The sequence below is a fragment of the Podarcis muralis genome, chromosome 16, assembly GCF_964188315.1.
Source record: "Podarcis muralis chromosome 16, rPodMur119.hap1.1, whole genome shotgun sequence".
Taxonomy (NCBI): domain Eukaryota; kingdom Metazoa; phylum Chordata; class Lepidosauria; order Squamata; family Lacertidae; genus Podarcis; species Podarcis muralis.
The window spans coordinates 2933776-2951710 of record NC_135670.1 but is presented as its reverse complement, the minus strand read 5'-3'; the positions used below and the strand labels follow the sequence as shown (position 1 = coordinate 2951710).

At 50.0% G+C, this 17935-nt stretch overlaps 1 protein-coding gene across 3 annotated transcripts in view; it reads left to right on the top strand.

The window, feature by feature from the left end:
- Positions 1 to 17692, top strand: part of POGZ (pogo transposable element derived with ZNF domain) — a 38995-nt gene extending 21303 nt beyond the window's left edge. For 2 of the 3 annotated variants that reach the window (XM_028709057.2, XM_028709058.2), the window contains 16 exons: positions 348 to 523; positions 1418 to 1526; positions 2977 to 3279; positions 4608 to 4802; positions 5194 to 5303; positions 5748 to 6082; positions 6666 to 6820; positions 7662 to 7762; positions 8349 to 8495; positions 9427 to 9561; positions 10285 to 10457; positions 11395 to 11535; positions 11785 to 11844; positions 12879 to 12991; positions 14041 to 14065; positions 14540 to 17692. In XM_028709057.2, coding sequence (XP_028564890.2) covers positions 348 to 523; positions 1418 to 1526; positions 2977 to 3279; positions 4608 to 4802; positions 5194 to 5303; positions 5748 to 6082; positions 6666 to 6820; positions 7662 to 7762; positions 8349 to 8495; positions 9427 to 9561; positions 10285 to 10457; positions 11395 to 11535; positions 11785 to 11844; positions 12879 to 12991; positions 14041 to 14065; positions 14540 to 16163 — 3902 coding nt within the window. In that variant the 3' untranslated portion in view covers positions 16164 to 17692. The remainder of the gene's footprint in view (positions 1 to 347; positions 524 to 1417; positions 1527 to 2976; positions 3280 to 4607; positions 4803 to 5193; positions 5304 to 5747; positions 6083 to 6665; positions 6821 to 7661; positions 7763 to 8348; positions 8496 to 9426; positions 9562 to 10284; positions 10458 to 11394; positions 11536 to 11784; positions 11845 to 12878; positions 12992 to 14040; positions 14066 to 14539) is intronic. The other variant, XM_028709059.2, reaches the window with a different exon arrangement.
- Positions 17693 to 17935: the final 243 nt, after the last annotated feature.

Below are 17935 nucleotides of genomic sequence, written 5' to 3'. Positions count from 1 at the left end.
ACTTCAGATATCCCACTCACCCTAATACTTTGCCAAGGAAAATGGGATTCTGTGGCCAGTACCAAACCTGCCAATTAAGTAAATGACCCACTTTCACATTTGCCACATTCATGCTCTCTGATGCCACTTTAAGCAGTTGTATTTTCCCTCAAATAATCTTGGGATTCCCAATGTATATGCAGTAGATAATTGGCTCCATCCTGCTGGAGCGCCATTTTGCATCTGACTCCACCACCAGTCCTCCAAGCCACTGTTTGGCCCTGAAGTGGCAAAGCTGATCTGAAGTTGGAAGTTGTAGGGCATGTGACAATGATGATTTTGCCCACTTGTCCTTCTCTTTTGTCCAGCTGGGACTCCTCTCGTTCAGCAAGGCGGGCAGCCTCTGATCCTCACGCAGAACCCAGGCTCTGGCCTCAGCACAGTGATGACCCAACCAGTCCTCCGGCCTGTGCAGGTCATGCAGAACGCCAACCATGTGACCAATTCCCCGGTGACCAGTCAGCCCATCTTCATCACGACTCAGGTGAGGGAGGGGCAGCACCTCTTCTACCTCTCGATACCAGTTGCTGGGGGGGGGGCAGTCAATAGGGTATGCACCCCCCTTCTTGCCCAGTTTATGGGTTTTCCAAAGGCATCTCATTGGCTCTTGCAGGAAGTACAGGGTGGCCGCAAAGTAGGTATACAGTTGAATCAGTGAAATTCATCACAACAGATTATATGGGTACACATCACTGACACACAACAAAGTGGCAGTTAAATTTCAGGCTGGCAGTTGGAAAGAATAGTGGAGTCAGATTAAAGGATTATTATACTGTTATTGTGAATGATGACGGCGAACTTGAGTCACGCACAAAGAAAGTGGATTCTAAAGGAGTATACTTTTGGACCACTCTGTATGTTGCCACATTGAGGATCCGACAGAGCTCTTCTTCTGCTGATAACTCTTTATGAGTACCTGGCACATTCCTGGTTTGTTTTTATGCAGATGTGTAGTTCATTTATTTCTTTTTCACATTTGGAGCTGGTGGATGGTACCATTGGCCTGTCACTGTGTTCCGTGGTAGACTTTGACTGGGCCAGCAGGGTGACACCTTGATCAATGAGCTGACTGAAATGTTAAGAGAAGCCACTCATCCCCAGAGCTGTGTACACTTTTTACTCAATGTTATAATAATTCAGAAACCTCTATAATACGGTGCCAGACTGAACAATTCTATGTAAAAAATTTCTGCACAATTAATTTATCTGTACAATTTGTATTTAACTTAAATGCTAAAAATGTTTGTGTTTAGACAAGCCTACTCAGGTCCCTTAGTCCCTGTGGAATTGCAGCATGCAGCAATCCTCATTGTCTGCCCCCAAGCCTGCTGTTGAGATAAGCCTGCTAAAGCCACTTCTTTTTGCTTGCGCGTTGCAGGGTTTCCCCGTGCGAAACGTCCGGCCTGTGCAGAACGCGATGAACCAGGTTGGGATTGTCCTGAATGTACAACAAGGCCAGACAGTGCGGCCCATTACCCTTGTCCCAGGTAAAGCAGAGGCTGGAACGGTGAAAGTGAGGAGGGGTCAGGCTGCTGGGCCAGTAGGTGTCAAAAGGGAAGAAAAGAGACCCAGGAAATTTCCCTCCAGCACCAGAGTATGGGCTGCAGAGGCAGGGCTATGCAAAAAGCTTCACGTTTTTGCTGCCACCTTCAGTGGGAGGGGCTTCCGTAATCCCAGCCCCGCCTCCTTTGAAGGTACAGAGCTCCTATGCACCTGTGTCTCTTTAGCCAAAGAAAGTGTGATGAATATATTACCTTCATATATATATAATCCTAGAGGTTCGCTTATCTAGCATCTTTCTGCCTCATATGGGTTTACAAAAAATGCAGCGCGAGGGCAGGCTTATCAAAGGCGGGACAAAAAGTACAGGAGTAGAAAGAGGGTAGCAGGAGGTGGAGGGAGAGTGGGGGCCGCACCAGGTCTCAGCCACAAAACCAGTTTGCACTGCATGGTAAACCAGGATTCATGGCTGACCGAAGTCATGGCTTAAAGTCTGCAGGGTTTTTTTCCTGCGTACTTCTGTTAAAAGCAAGAGAAAAGAGAGAGCGCATTTTCCATGCTGGGGGTAGGGAAGACTGCCTTCTTATGGATTATGGGTGGGGAACATCTGTGGCCCTCCAAATGTTGCTGGACTCCCGGCCCCTCATCCCTGCCCAATGACCGTTCTAATTGCTGGGGCTGCTGGGAGTTGTGGTCCATCAGCAATTAGAGGACCACAGGTGATCTCCCGCCACCCCTGGTTTCAGCCTGTGCAGTTTGTGTCATACAGACATTAAAAATAAGAACATTAAAATCCGTTTTTAAATCTTATCAAACATCAACAGCCCAATATGTAATTGTTTTAGAGAATTGTACAAATAATATTTCTGCCAATATGAGCAAGTTGTTTTAAACTGTTTTTAATATTGTGTTTTAGTGTTGTAACCCGCCCTTGGACCTTAGGGTGAAGGGCAGGTAATAAATGTCTTCCAAGCTTAATATTTCCTAGATTCCTATTGCAATGATCTACAAAGTATGGCCACCTCTTGACCAGTGTCTGTAACTTTTAATTGGATTGAGGATGGTGTGTTTGCAGGATACATGTATTTAGTAAAAATAAAAAAAACCACACAAAACAAAAACCCTGGTTAATCGCAGCGAGAAATTGAGAGACTTTCCTATTCCATCTATAGGGAGATGGCTCTAAAGTGCCTTGAGTTAGCATAAATGGGCAAGTTGACTGATTTGCCCCATAAGTGGAAGGGCACTTCCTTATAACAGCAGTAATAATTTTTCCAGGAGAGTCTCCTGGAACTGATTAGAATTTCTAGAATTAATGGAAATGAACAAGCTGACTGATTTGATCCATCGGAGGAATGGTACCTCCTTAATAAGTTTTGTTTTAGGAGAGTCTCGAGGAACGACGGGACGGTAACTGTGCCCTCCTTTCCTTTGCAGCCCCAGGCACCCAGTTTGTGAAGCCTGCAGTCGGCGTCCCTCAGGTTTTCTCCCAAATGGCCCAGGTGAGACCTGGTCCGGCCATGCCGGTCCGGCCGTCTTCCAACACGTTCACGACGGTCATTCCAGCCACCCTTACCATCCGGAGCACAGTACCGCAGTCCCAGGCCCAACCGCAAAGTAAGTCCTCTCCCAGCACCTCCTCCACCACCACCACTCCTACTCCAGCACAGCCAACCGCACTGGGACAGTTAACTGTACAGCAGCCAGGGCAGTCCACTCAAGCTACTAACCCCAAATTAGGTAAGACTTCCCGTGGAGAGGGAAACTAAAAATGAAAGAAAAAGAAAAATGGTATTACTTTGGTCCTCAATTGTCTGTAGGAGCTGGGAAACATTGTGGCCCCTGGGTTTTGCTGCGGCCCCTGCATTATGTGGGGCTCATGGCACAGCAAATGCTCTGTGTTTGTCCATCTGATTGGGAGGTGGGCTAAGGAAAAACACTTCCGCTCTACTCCAGGGAAGGGCAAAATGTGAAAGTAAGCAAATATAAGAAAAACAGCTTGTGTCGATTAATGTTTTTTTTTAACCAGTGCATTACAAGACTATTTGTTAATTACATTTTAAAAAAATTATTCAAAGCATCTATGCATTTACTCTTCAGTTGGAAAAGGTGACAATGCCGCAATCCCTGCCTCTCAGGTTTACAGCCTGAAAAGGCATGGCACAAAAGGAAAAAGGGATGGGGAGGGAAGAAGAAAACCTTCCGCTGGAGAACTCAGGGATAGCACATACATGATCCCACTGCCACCATTTCATCCCTCACACAAGAAACCTGTGAGATTGTTCAGGCTGAGAAAAGATGGGCCCAAGGTCACCCAGTAAGCAGGGATTTGAACCCGGGGCACCTCAGCCCAGTAGCTCCTGCTTATTAACATTGTCCCTGCAACATCCCTGTTAATAACACCTCGCTTCCATATATACAAAAGGTATTTAAGTCAATCCATCCAAAAGCCGATGATCAATGGGCTCCAATGTTCTCCAGTTGCTTATTACTAGTCCTTAGATGTCAAGTCAAAGGAGGGAAATAAAGTGATATTAAAATGCAGTCTGCAAGAGGGAAGGGGTAGACCATGGCTTTCCTGTCCCTGCCATTTCAGCAGGCTTACAGGATACGTCTCTCACTCTTGCAAGCCTTTATCTGTCTTTCATTCCAAGAAACTTAGGATGCTGCTTTATATCAAGTCAGACCTTTGCTCCGTCTATCTCAGAATTGTCTACACTGACTGGCAGCAGATGGGAGTCCTTTCCCCAGCTCAGCCTGGGGTTGAACCTGGGACCTTCTGCATGCAAAGCAGCTGCTCTGTCTACCGATTCATCTCTTTTGAAAGGGTGTGTGTGTGTGGAAGGAATGCGCTTCCTGCATTTTGTTACCAAAACGCAGAAATCGCTTGGGTCTATATTTCCAAAGGGAATATGGTTAATGTTTTTCTATTAACTGCTTTGCCTGCCCTGTAACATACCTTGAAAGCTTACCAGCCCTCTCCTGCTTTCTCCATCTAACAACAATAATTAAAGCGTTCTGCTCCATCTCCCTGTTCTTCAACTCAAAAACGCTTGTTTCCCTGACAGTGAGCATTGCAAGTTTCGTGACGGTGAAAAGGCCCGGGGTGACGGGGGAGAACAGCAACGAGGTGGCAAAGCTGGTGAACACCTTGAACACGGTCCCTTCCCTCGGCCAGAGCTCGGGCCCCATTGTGGTCTCCAACAACAGCCCGGCCCATGTCCCCCAGAGAGCAGGCATCTCGGAGTCTTCATCACAGAAAGGTAAGCTCTGCCAGCAGCCTGGGCTTGGGCAGGTTCCGACTGTCACTTTGTCCCAAACCACAGCATCAAGCTTCACTTCCGCCCATTGCACAGAAAACTGGAATTCCCTAGTGATGGAGGAGGGTATCAGGTGGGTGACTCCTCCCACTCACTCTGGGGGTGGTGCCATGCAAATATCCCCTCCCAATTCCACTCCTGTGTGCATGAAAGAGATAGGGGTGCACTATGGGAGGGTTGACAGCCTGTCCTCCATTGTTACATAGGGTGGGAAGGGAGATCCGGGGGAAGGAAAGGAAAAAGGTGACCAGCCCAAGTGAGAAGTCCAAAAAGGTAGTTGCAGGGCTTTTGGATGCTAGCCATGACCTTTTCTCCTTTTTTCTTCCCATTACAGTCAGCTCCTCCCCCATCCCCGCCTTCGACCTGCAGGACAGCGGGCGGAAAGTCTGTCCCCGGTGCAATGCCCAGTTTAGAGTCACTGAAGCTTTAAGAGGCCATATGTGTGTAAGTAACCCCCTTCCCGAATTATGAGATGAAGGCCATTGCAGCGTTACACCCTGCTGGCAGCCGTGAATAGAGTCAAAGGACTATGGTGTCTGCCCAGAGCAGAAGCTCAGGTCGATGGCTGTTGCTAAAAAAACTGGGAGTTCAGGGAGTGGGGCGGTGGTGATGTCACCCTGCAAAGTTGATAGGCAGTGAGATTCAGGACTGAAAGGCGAAAGGACCTTTGTTTAAGCAAATCCACAGTTGGAGGCAGGGATGCTTCTGAATACTAGTTGCTGGAACGGACGGGAGTGTGCTCTTGTACTCAGATCCTTCTCACAGGTTTCCCAGAGTCATCTGGTAGGCCACTGTGAGAACAGGATGCTGGGCTGGCCTGATCCAGTAGCTCTCGTCTTTCATTCATATATTAACCTTAACTCGAGGACCTCCTCCTTCTTTCCTCAGTACTGCTGCCCTGAAATGGTGGAGTTCCTGAAGAAAGGGAAGCCCCTGGAGTCTGAACCAAATATCCAAGTCCCCAAGCCCCCTTCCCCGGAGAAAGCAGCCGCCGTCGCTTCGCCCCCCTCCTCCACCCCCATCCCCGCCCTCTCGCCGCCAGCCAAAGTCTCTGAGCACAGCGACGGCACGGGCGACGGGGCGCAGAGCAAGCTGATAATGCTGGTGGACGACTTCTACTACGGCCGGGACGGCGGGAAGGTGAACCAGCTGCTCAACTTCCCCAAGGTGCCAACGTCCTTCCGCTGCCCGCACTGCACCAAGAGGCTCAAAAACAACATCCGGTAAACGGCGATGGGTGAAGCGTTGTCAGGGAGGGGAGGGAGAAAGGGCTGTGGCAAAGCCAGCAGCAGCAGGAGGAGGTGTGGCCCTCAGGAAGATGCTGGGGGGGGGGTGCTTTTGCAGTCCAACATCAGCTGGAGAGCCACAGACTCGCCACTCTTAAAGAGAGCCAGCCCACTTTAAGGTTGTTTATCTGTTGTGTTTGGCCGCTAGCCTTGATGGCCATGCTCTGTCTCCACGGACAGAAGCAGTCATGTTTCTGGATCCCAGTTGCTGGGAACTGCAGGAGGGAATAAGGCTCTTCTGCTCGGGTCCCGTTTGAGGATTTGCAAAGGCCAAAGGGGACCCATCTCCATCCAGCATCCCCTTTCCCACAATGGCCAGCCAGAGTGCCTCTTCCGGGAAGCCCACGTGCAGGACACAAGCCCAATGCCAACACTCCCCAACAATCAATATTCAGAGAGGCACACTTCGCACTCGGAGCTGCTGCCTGCAGTGAGCAGCAAGGGGAAACAGGCAGGAAGAGATTTCTCCCCCGCTTGAAGTAACCACAGAAACGTCTGCTCCTTTCCCCCACGCCTCCAGGTTTATGAACCACATGAAGCACCACGTCGAGCTGGATCAGCAGAACGGTGAGGTGGACGTCCACACCATCTGCCAGCATTGTTACCGGCAGTTTTCTACGCCCTTCCAGCTCCAGTGCCACTTGGAGAATGTACACAGCCCCTACGAATCGACCAGTAAGCTCTGCCCCAAAGTGTCTCCCCCTGTCCGTCCGTCCCCCCCGCAAAACATCTCAGCAGGGGGAGATGGGAAGGGTCTCCACGATGGTCACAGCCTGCACTGGAAAAAGGGCTTCCTTCAGAGGTTCCCTTTTCCTTTGGTGCAGAGGAGGACTGTCCGCTCTGCTCACCATGGACAGGGCAGGAAACAGTGGCATTATTTACAGGGCGTCCATTTGACTTGGCAGAGTACCAGGGGCTGCTCCCTGCCCCAAGGGGGTTGCAGGAGGCGATAGGGGAAAGGGGAAGGAGTTGCATTTTTGAGCTGCATGTAATTAGGCATAGTTACAGTTACAGCGCCTGCCCACCTAGCAGTTCGAAAGCACCCCTAAGTGCAAGTAGATAAATAGGTACCACTTTATAGCAGGAAGGTAAACGGCGTTTCCGTGTGCGGCACTGGTACTGGCTCACCAGTGCAGCTTTGTCACGCTGGCCACGTGACCCGGAAGTGCCTTCGGACGGCGCCGGCTCCCGGCCTCTTAAGTGAGATGAGCGCACAACCCTAGAGTCGGTCACGACTGGCCCGTACGGGCAGGGGTACCTTTACCTTTACCTTACAGTTGGGTCCAGCGGAATGGGAAACTAAACCTAAATATAAATTATTTTGCAGGCACATTTTTGCTTGGCCTGATTTTGTTTCATGACCAACAGGGACCCTTAGTGGGGCGTGGGGATGGTTATCTGAGGTTCAACCCAGACTTTGTTCCCGGGCCAGGCCCTGCAAGCCTTCTGCAGTTTGGGGTGGCACCTGAATCCTCCTGGCGTCCTCCTTTTTGACAGACTCCCTCTTGCGTTACAGCAAAATGCAAGATCTGTGAATGGGCTTTTGAGAGCGAGCCCATGTTCCTGCAGCACATGAAGGACACTCACAAGCCAGGGGAGATGCCCTACGTTTGCCAGGTATGGAGAACACCCCCCCCCCAAAAAAAAACCCAGTTGGCTTCAACAAACTGAGAATCCACACTGGGTCTGGCCAGCCTGCTCTCCCCTTTGTTAGCTACAATGTAGTAGGAATGGAACTTCCATGCACAGAGGCAGTCTACCCCTGAATAACAGTTTCTGATGTATGGGAGTTTCTGTGCAGGGGGAGAAAGTGATATGGGAGAGCCATGGCCTTCGCACACTCCTTATTTATTTATTTATTTATTTATTTATTTATTTATTTATTTATATATCTCTTGATTTTTATTTAATTTTTAATTTTTAAAACCGCCTCAAAGTTGTTTACGAAATAATTATGAGCTTCCCACATTAAGCCATTGCTGAAGGCAAAATGCCAGACAAGAATTTGGAGGGCTTGTATCAGATAGTTGCTTTACTTATTGCTCCCCTGATTTTAATGGTTATCACTTCTTTCAAAAAACATACTGTAACATGCGAGAAATCTGTGACTGTTCGTTTCGGCGTTGCTGTTTTGTTTTTTTTTACTGTACTGTAAAAGAAAAAAAAAGTCTATCCATGCTTCTGTGCTCGTGGCTCCCTCCAGGTCTGCCAGTACCGCTCGTCACTCTACTCCGAAGTAGACAGCCACTTCCGAATGGTCCACGAGGACACGCGGCACCTCCTCTGCCCTTACTGCCTCAAGGTCTTCAAGAACGGCAACGCCTTCCAGCAGCATTTCATGAGGCACCAGGTAAATTGGCCTTGCAGGTGAAGCACTCGCCTGGTCCCCTTGGTGACTGGGAATGCCATGCAGGCTGGCTAAATTCTCTGGCCCTCCTCTGCGCCCTCCTCCTCAGCTCAACCCCTGAGGCCATAGAGGTCTCCGAAGCATTTCCCAGAGGTGCCTTGCAACTCTATATCTGGTTTCAGTTTCCCTTTTAAGGGGTAGTTGGAGAATGTAACAGAAAGTAAAAACCAGGACTAAAAATTCTAAAGGGGGGTGGGGGTGGGGAAGATGCAGGGATATAGAAGTAATTACTGATTTCCCACCCATTTATCTTGAAGCCTACCTGTGCATTAGAATGAGGCAGGAGAGTCCTGAGGGTAGTGGTTAGAACAGGGGTCAGCAAACTTTTTCAGCAGGGGGCCAGTCCACTGTCCCTCAGACCTTGTGGGGGCTGGACTATATTTTTTTTGGGGGGGTGAACGAATTCCTATGCCCCACAAATAACCCAGAGATGCATTTTAAATCAAAGCACACATTCTACTCGTGTAAAAACACCAGGCAGGCCCCACACATAACCCAGAGATTCATTTTAAATAAAAGGACACATTCTACTCATGTAAAAACACGCTGATTCCTGGACCAGATCCGGCCCCGGGCCTTAGGTTGCCCACCCATGGGTTAGAATGTCAACCTAGGACCTGGACGAGACCAGGGGTCAAATCCCTGCTTGGCCACATGGCGCTCCCTGTGGGTGACCTTGGGCCAGTCACTGCCTCTTAGCCTAACCTACCTCACAGGATTGTTGTGGGTAAGAACACCAGCCAAGGGGTGACCACACTGGCCATGTCAGCGGCATCTGGAGGGGCTGCGGGTTCCCCACCCTCCCTTTACGACAAAAGCTACTGTCTGCTGCTGCGCCAACGCCACTCCAATGCCACTCCAATTCCCCCCGCAGAAGAAGAGCATCTATCACTGCAACAAGTGCCGGCTGCAGTTCCTCTTTGCCAAGGACAAGATTGAGCACAAGCTGCAGCACCACAAAACCTTCCGCAAGCCCAAGCAGCTGGAGGGGCTAAAACCAGGCACCAAGGTACGGAGAGGGACACCTGGGGGGGCCGGGGGGGGGGGCAGAAGCAGCCGTGCCTCTCTTTTAAATCAAGCCAGGCCTCGGAAACAGACAGGCAGTCCTCACTGCACAATCTAGCAGGCAGACATTACTAAGGCTCCCTGTCTGCGTGGTTCCCCACGCCACTTTCTTTTTTAAGGCACAAAGTGACAGGCTGGCTGGTTGAAATGTTTGTGGACCAGAAACTTGCGTAGACTTGTTTGCATAGTTTCCCTGGGCTCCCCACCTGCCTGTAGTGGGTAGAGCGCTGGACTTCAGGATTCAGCAGGATTCAAATTCTCTCCCCCTCCCACGCCACCCCATCAGCCATGAAGCTCACTAGATGTGATCCTGGCCTGTCTTTCAGCCTAGCCTACCTCACAGGGCGGTTGTGAGCATAACATGGGGAGGAGATGTCTGTAGGCCACCTTGAAAGGTGGGATATAAATATAAGACATGAATAAAATACATTTCCAGCTAGTTCCTCTGTCCCCATCTTTAATGCTGATCGATTTCTGGCTTCCCCTCAGCTGGTGAGGAAGGTTACTTGGGAATGGGTAACCCCTCCCACTTTTCCCAGCGGTGGGGCTATGCAAATGAGGTGCAGGCATCATTTTGAGATTTTTTTTCTTTTTGAAACCCCATCTGTATCGGTATAGCGCTCGAGTGTTTTCATTGCAGTCTCTCTCCTCCTCCTCTGCGCCACAGGTCACCATCAGGGCCTCCCGAGGGCAGCCGCGGACGGTGCCCTTGTCTGCCAACGACATGCCCCCAGGCCTGCTACAAGACACCACCTTGCTCTCAGCCTCGGCGGACCCCCAGCCCAACTTCCTGTGCCCACCTTACCAGAGGAACATCCAGAAGAAAGCCGTCAGGAAGATGTCAGAGCTCATTACTAAATTTCCCACTAAAACATCCCTTAGAAATAATAATCTGTTATGGGTGGCAGTGGAGAACTGTACAGTTCAGTGGTTCAGATTCTGCAGCTTCCTCCTTACGTTCGACAGCTGTTGCTTTGCATCACTTTTATGAGGAAAGTGACTTGACACGGAGGCAGGGGCAGCTTGGAAAGAACAGCTTGCTGGAGGGAGTTTAGGGAACCACATTTGGCCCTTCGGCCTGAGGTTCTTCCCAACCCCTGGTATAGATGCTTCCCTGCACTGTCCCAGCCAGGGGAGCAAGGAGCTGCTATGAGCTGAACACCTGGCTAGTTGTGGGTCTCCAGCTACAAAATCCAAATCCTGCACTTTGACTTGGGTGCACAATGACCCAAACGTCCTTTACAGAATTGCTCATTTAATTTGGTGGTGTTTTGGCTTTTTTTATTATTAAAAAATGCAATAGGACTCCGTTTTCAAGGTTTTTCTCTTAATGCAAATGTCTGGTCCTTATGGCTTAAGGCGATACAGGACAACAAGCCAGGAAGGAGTCCACAGCTGCGGCACTAGCCTGCTGCTTCGTCAACCATGATCCAAAGCCTCTTGAGAGCCAGTGTGGTGTAGTGGTTAAGAGCGGTAGTCTCGTAATCTGGGGAACCGGGTTCGATTCCCCGCTCCTCCACATGCAGCTGCTGGGTGACCTTGGGCCAGTCACACTTCTCTGAAGTCTCTCAGCCCCGCTCACCTCACAGAGAGTTTGTTGTGGGGCAGGAAGGGAAAGGAGAATGTTAGCCGCTTTGAGACTCCTTAAAGGGAGTGAAAGGCGGGATATCAAATCCAAACTCTTCTTCTTCTTCTTCTTCTCTTGCAACCCTCTTAGTGAAACCCACATCCTTTGTTGGAACCCAGCCCCTGACCGGCTCCCCCTTTCTCTCTGCAGGAGCGTCCTTGGCCGGCAAACATGTCTGGAGTGCAGCTTCGAAATCCCGGATTTCCCAAACCACTTCCCCACCTACGTCCACTGCTCGCTATGCCGTTACAGCACCTGCTGCTCCCGCGCCTATGCCAACCACATGATCAAGTAAGTCAGGCCAAGCCGTTTTCTCTTCCTCCTCCTCTGATCTTTTGGTGCAGCGGCTAACTCTTCCCTTCCGGCTGAAGCGGGAGGGGGCAAGAGTGTGCCTGCTCTTCTCTTTCTGGGACCTGTGCACCCACTTTTGCTGGGCTGAAGTGTTTGCTGGGCCCGGTTAAGGACGTGGGTGGCTTGTGGGAGTCCATAAGAATTGCTCTTTCCTCACTTGTGTGTGTTTGCTTGCTCTCTTTTTACCAGCAACCACGTTCCTCGCAAGAGTCCGAAGTACTTGGCCTTGTTCAAAAACTACACAGCTTGGTAAGGCAGAAATTTCCATGAACAATAATTTCCTTTCTTTACCTGCTAGCTAGTACCTTTTTTATGTTCTGGTGTGTTGTTCGTCTACACCGTGGACCTAAACCTGCCTTAATAATCCTTCTCTCACACCTAATATTTGTAACTCTCTGGCCCAGTTGGGGGTAGTCAAGCCAAGTGTGCCTTCTCAGCCTCTTCAGCAACCTACAGTTCCCAGAATTCCTTGCAGGGTGGCTGGAGCTATGACAATTAAAACGAGAGGGATTTGGTTCATGTGCAAGGTTAACCCCGCTATGTTAAAGAAAGCGATGGCAATGACAGTGAGGACTTTGCTTGTGGTTTGTTTGGAGAGAAGCAAACCATGAATCAGTAAGTCACCTGAAGCCTCTGCTGGAGGGCCTCAGGTTGGGAAATGCTGGTTTAGACCATTTTAAGTCTGTGAGCTGAACTGGTGTTACGACTTGTATTTTTGTAGTGTAGATTTGCCTCATGAGCTTTCCTGTGTGTGATTTATCTAATCGCTTTTGTGCTGATCGCAAATGGCAGTTCCTGGGTCTGGAGAACGAATGCTGCAGAACCTCAGCTCAAAATGCTTGACTCCAGCCGTAGTGGAGAGAGCACTTTGGGGGGTTGGCTTTTCAAACATTGAATTAATAACTTTTTAAACCAGCCCTCCAAGATCTGTGGTTGTTTTAGAAACCTTGTTTTCTGACATGCTTCATCAGTGAGGCTTAGACAGTTTGTGTGTGTGTGTGTGTGTGTGTGTGTGTGTGTGTGTGTGTGTAAGTAATGAATGTGTTGGAATTCTTGGCACTTATAACAAGATTGCCAAAGAATCACATCAAGGGGCTTCAAGTTCCCCACCCTGATGTGATTTATCTTCTGAGCAGCTAAATCAAGATGTGCATTGCCAGGGCGGGGGGGGGGGGTGTTGATGTTTGTCTACAAGGGAAAATGTTTGGGAATCAAATACGCTTCCTGGTGGCAAGATCCTACCACAAGCGATGACCTTCCTTCTTTTCACTTCTCCCTCACAGCGGAGTGCGATTGGCTTGCTCAGCTTGTCTCTTTGCCACATCGGAAGGCGACGCGATGGCCAAGCACCTTGTCTTCAACCCCTCGCACGAATTCAGCAACGTACTCCTACGAGGTGAGGGCTGGAGGGGGCAGGTGGAAATCGGATGATGCAGCGCGGCTCCTCCCAACTCCTCCATTCCCAGCGTTTCCTCATTCAGAGAGTTCCTCAGCAAAAAGAATCATCACCACCACATGTGTCTTATAACCTAGGAAACTGCCCTCTACTGGTCCATCTCAGTATTGCCCACCCTGACTAATAGCAGCTTCCCATGGTTTTCGAACTGAGACTCTCTTCTGAGAGAGAGAGAGAGAGAGAGAGAGAGGCATTTCCCCTCTCTTTTATTGCAAGCCTGTTTGAACACTTCACTCTTGCCCTTGCTGCAGTTCCACCCCCTCTGCCATCCGCACCATTTCCGCTGCCTCGATACTTCCAGCCTTTTTGCTCTTCCTTTCCCAACAAGCTCAGAGACTGCGGTGGAAGTCCTTGGGGGCAGCTGCCTAGGAAACTGAGTTCAAAGAGCAATGGATCTGGGTTAATTCTCAGAACCTGTCCACAGAACTTGTCCTTGAGACACACACACATTAGGCTATCAACAAGGGATGAGGAAATAAAGGGAAGGCAACTGTGTCGCCCACTAGATAAGTACAAAAAGGTCCAGGACTCTTCCAGGAAGATCGCCAGGCCACAGCGGGGCTTGACTGAGGGGCAAGACAGATTTGCAGGCTTGAACAGGAGGGTGCCCTCAGGAGAGCAAGACCAGTTTCAGGAAGGCAGAATAGGCAGGGAGAGGATGGGGGACCTAGTCTGGTGCGTAAGGGAGCCAGGGTGGGGCTAAGCATGGCATGGTGTCTGTGAGCTGCTTGCAACTGGTTCTCCGTCGCCTTCCTAAGAGGCAGTTTATATGCTGATGGAAAAGGGCAGTGATGGATTGCTGTGCAGGCTCGGGGTATGGCTAATAGTTCCCAGAACGCCCCTGGATTTTCCTCTGCCCCTGTGCTGTGAGTCCACCTGTTGCCACTGACTCTGGCTGTCTGTCCAGTCCCTCTGTGTGTTCCTTGTTAACAAGCCGCCTGGTGCAAGCTCAGCCTCTCAATACTTTTATTTCCTCTTTTTTCTAACAGGTTCCACCTGGAGTTCGCATTCAAGGTAAATTTCCCCCTATTTCCCTCCCATCTAGGCAGATTCATGAGGGATTTTTCTCTTTCTTTTACTGCAAAACTGGCCCTGTTACAAGTGCCACATCATACCCATTCCACATTTGTGAGAAATCTTTTATTGTGGCAGCACCCATACTCTGAGACTCCCTGTGTATTGACAGGGAAGGTGACTTCACTGTACTCTTCTTACTGCCTGCTAAAAACATTTTTGTTCAGCCTCCCCAGATGTGCAGAATGTAGATACATGTTTTAATCTGCTTTTAGATAATTGCTGTGATTTTTCTCTTTTGAATCATCTTGAGAATTGTTTTGTATGGTTTTTACTGGTAATTTTATTGCTTTATTCTATTTGTAAACTGCTTTTGAGATCCCCCCCCCCATTTAAGTGGTGTGTAAACTTGATGAGATAAAGAAAAATACTCAAGAACCTTCCCCGTCTTTCTTTTTTTCTCCCACCCTTCAGGCCTGCCCAGCCCTTTGACAGAGGCGTGAAGGCCCCCAGCTCCACCTACCCGCCAATCAAAGCTGCTACCGTGAACACGGCCTCGCCTGTGCCCGAGGACGAGAAAGAGAAGGAGACGCCTGAAGCCAGCAACAGACCCCCTGTCGTCGCTCCCACTCCAGCTCCCGCCACTATCCAGGAGGACGAAGACGAGTGCTTGAACGTGGAAGATGAGGACGAGGAGCCGCCGGCGAAGGAAGCGCCTGAGCCAGCGAGCCGAAAGGAGCAGCTCTCGGTGAAGAAGCTACGGGTGGTCCTCTTCGCTCTGTGCTGCAACACGGAGCAGGCGGCGGAGCACTTCAAGAACCCCCCGCGGCGGATCCGGCGCTGGCTTCGGCGGTTCCAGGCTTTCCAGGAGGAGAACGTGGCCTCCCTGTCAGAGGGGAAGTACCTGAGCTTTGAGGCGGAGGAGAAACTGGCGGAGTGGGTGCTCACCCAGCGGGAGCAGCAGCTGCCGGTCAACGAGGAGACCCTCTTCCAGAAGGCCACGAAGATCGGGCGGTCCTTGGAAGGCGGCTTCAAGATCTCCTACGAGTGGGCCGTCCGCTTCATGCTCCGGCACAACCTCAGCACGCACAACCGCCGGGCGGTGGCCCACCCTCTGCCCAAGGACGTCGAGGGCAGTGCCAGCTGCTTCATTGAGTTCGTGCAGCGGCAGATCCACACCCAGGACCTGCCTCTATCCATGATCGCCGCCATTGACGAGATCTCCCTCTTCCTGGACGTGGAAGTGCTCTGCAGCGACGACCGGAAGGAGAACGCCTTGCAGACAGTGGGGACGGGGGAGCCCTGGTGTGACGTGGTCCTGGCCATCTTGGCTGACGGGAGCGTGCTGCCCACCCTCGTCTTCTACCGGGGCCGGGTAGAGCAGGCCGCCAACGTCCCGGAGACGATTGTCCTGGAGGTGAAGGAGGGCGGCTACAGCGACGACGAGATCATGGAGTCGTGGTCCTCCACGGTGTGGCACAAGCACATAAAGAGCCAGAACAGCAAAGGCATGCTGGTCCTGGATTGCCACCGGACGCACCTCTCGGAAGAGGTCCTCTCCGTGCTGAGCTCCTCCAACACGCTGCCGGCCGTCGTCCCCGCCGGCTGCAGCTCCAAAAACCAGCCGCTGGACGTTTGCATCAAAAGGACCGTGAAAAACTTCTTGCACAAAAAGTGGAAGGAGCAGGCCAAGGAGATGGCCGACTCCACGTGCGACTCGGACATCCTCCTCCAGCTGGTCCTGTGCTGGCTGGCCGAGGCGCTCGAGGTCATCAGCGACTGCCCCGAACTGGTCCAGCAGTCCTTCCTGGTGGCCAGTGTGCTGCCGGGCCCCGATGGCACGGCCAACACACCCACCCGCAACGCCGACATGCAGGAGGAGCTCATTGCCTCGCTGGAGGAGCAGCTGAAGCTCAACAACGAGCCGCAGGAGGAAGAGGAGGAGGAGGAAGAGGCAGAGCTGCAGGACGGGGCATCGGTCGCGCCAGCCGAGGAATCCGCCAACCCCGAGATCCTCCACCAGCTCTTTGAAGGGGAGAGCGAGACAGAATCGTTCTACGGCTTTGAGGATGCTGACTTGGATCTGATGGAAGTCTGAGTGCTTTCCCGCTTGATCCAGAGAAAGAGTTCTTTTCCTCTCTCTTTTATATATATAGATATATATAGAGATATATAGATATATATATAAAAGAAAATCAATGTTGGATGCGACCATTTTCACTTCCCTGTGGATCTGCGGGTACAGGAGATTAGTAGGTGAACACGCAGACTAATAGCCATTTTATGCTGTCTGTTCATTTCTTTAAAAAGAAAAAAATGTGCTTAATTTGTTTTTGTTTTTTCTTAAATCACTGTGTTGCTATTTTCTGAAGATACATTGTGGGTGAATTATTTTTTGCTTTTCATTTTCTTTACCTCACTGTATTATAGTTTCTGGGTTGTGTTTGTTTTATACTGTGCAAAAAAAGGTTTTTAATTAAGCCACATCATCAATGTGACCTTTTTTCTTTTGAAAAAACCAAGGAACACCAATATGTAGCTAAAGAATGAAAATCTCTACACCCCACCCCACTTTTTAAAAAAATTGTCATAACACAGACCTCCCCTACCTTCCCCATTTTAACACTTGGATCCAGAAATGTTGATTTCTAGGTGATAACATCTTTTCTTTTTTTTAAGGTATGAATGTTTCCTTTAACACATTGAACGTTCTATAGCCGCCCTTTGAAAATTTGAGGTTTCCTTATTAACAAAGAGGACAGCAATTAAAGGCCGACCCCGTTGTTTAGGGACAGGAAAGGGGTTGATCCCGCCTGTTGGTCACCAGCAAATGGATCTTTATAGACATAGAAGTGCCATGCTTTGGGTTGACCGATGATCCACTTTGGTCGAGAGTTACCTGGACTTCCAGGCAGCTGCTGTAACTTCCTCGTCCGTCGGCTAAACTACTGGGCACCTGCTCCTTCTGATTCCTAACAAGAGTATAAACTGTGGAAGCTTCAAGCCTTTTGACAACTCCGTTCAGGTTGGCAACATCCTTTCCGGTTGGCTCGTTGGTCGCAAGCTAATCCTCTCCTGGACCATTGACTTTAAACCTTCTGGAAACTTATCGATAGCTACTGAATCCTGCTTTCTCCGACGGCGCCAAGACACACTACGTACCCCGAATTTGCTACTTCGGTTGAACCCAGCTGCACACTCAAAAAAACAAGGGAGAACTTGTTTTTATTTTTCACTGCCAGCGTAAAAAACAGAGACAAAAGAAAGACAAAAAGAGAGATGTTTTTTCTACTGTTTGCATGTTTGAGAGTTTTTTTAAAAATCGTAACGTATTATGGTCTGAACAATGAAAAGCATTTTGACATGACGAAAGAACGTGGGAGCCTCCTCCCTCCCCTGCCCTTCATGCCACTTCTGGTTTTACTTTTTTCCGTTGAAGTTTTAAGACTCTCCTCTGTGGCCGACGCCTTCCCTCCCTTTCCCCGAAGCCCCCAATATGTCCACCCCACTCCCCACCCCAGTGACTCAAGGGAAGAAGGAAACAGGGTGGGCTGACCTGTAAATGATTAATCTCTAAAATGTACATACGTGGAACATTTAATAAAGCCAGGGAAATGGATTTATAAACGCTGTGTTTTTATTATGGAGAATGACAGCTGGACGGGGCGGGGAGAAATTTTGTACGTGTTGTAAATTAACAGGAGCTTCAGGCAGGATGCCCAATACAAGCTGGTGTCCTCCATCCAGGTGTTTTCATCTTCCATCAGCCCAAGGCAGCACAGCTGTATGATGCTGAGGTTAGCGGGAGGGTCTGGTGGGTGCTGATGGGAGCCTAAAGCAGCTGTGGTGCAGGGGGCAATCAGTTGCATT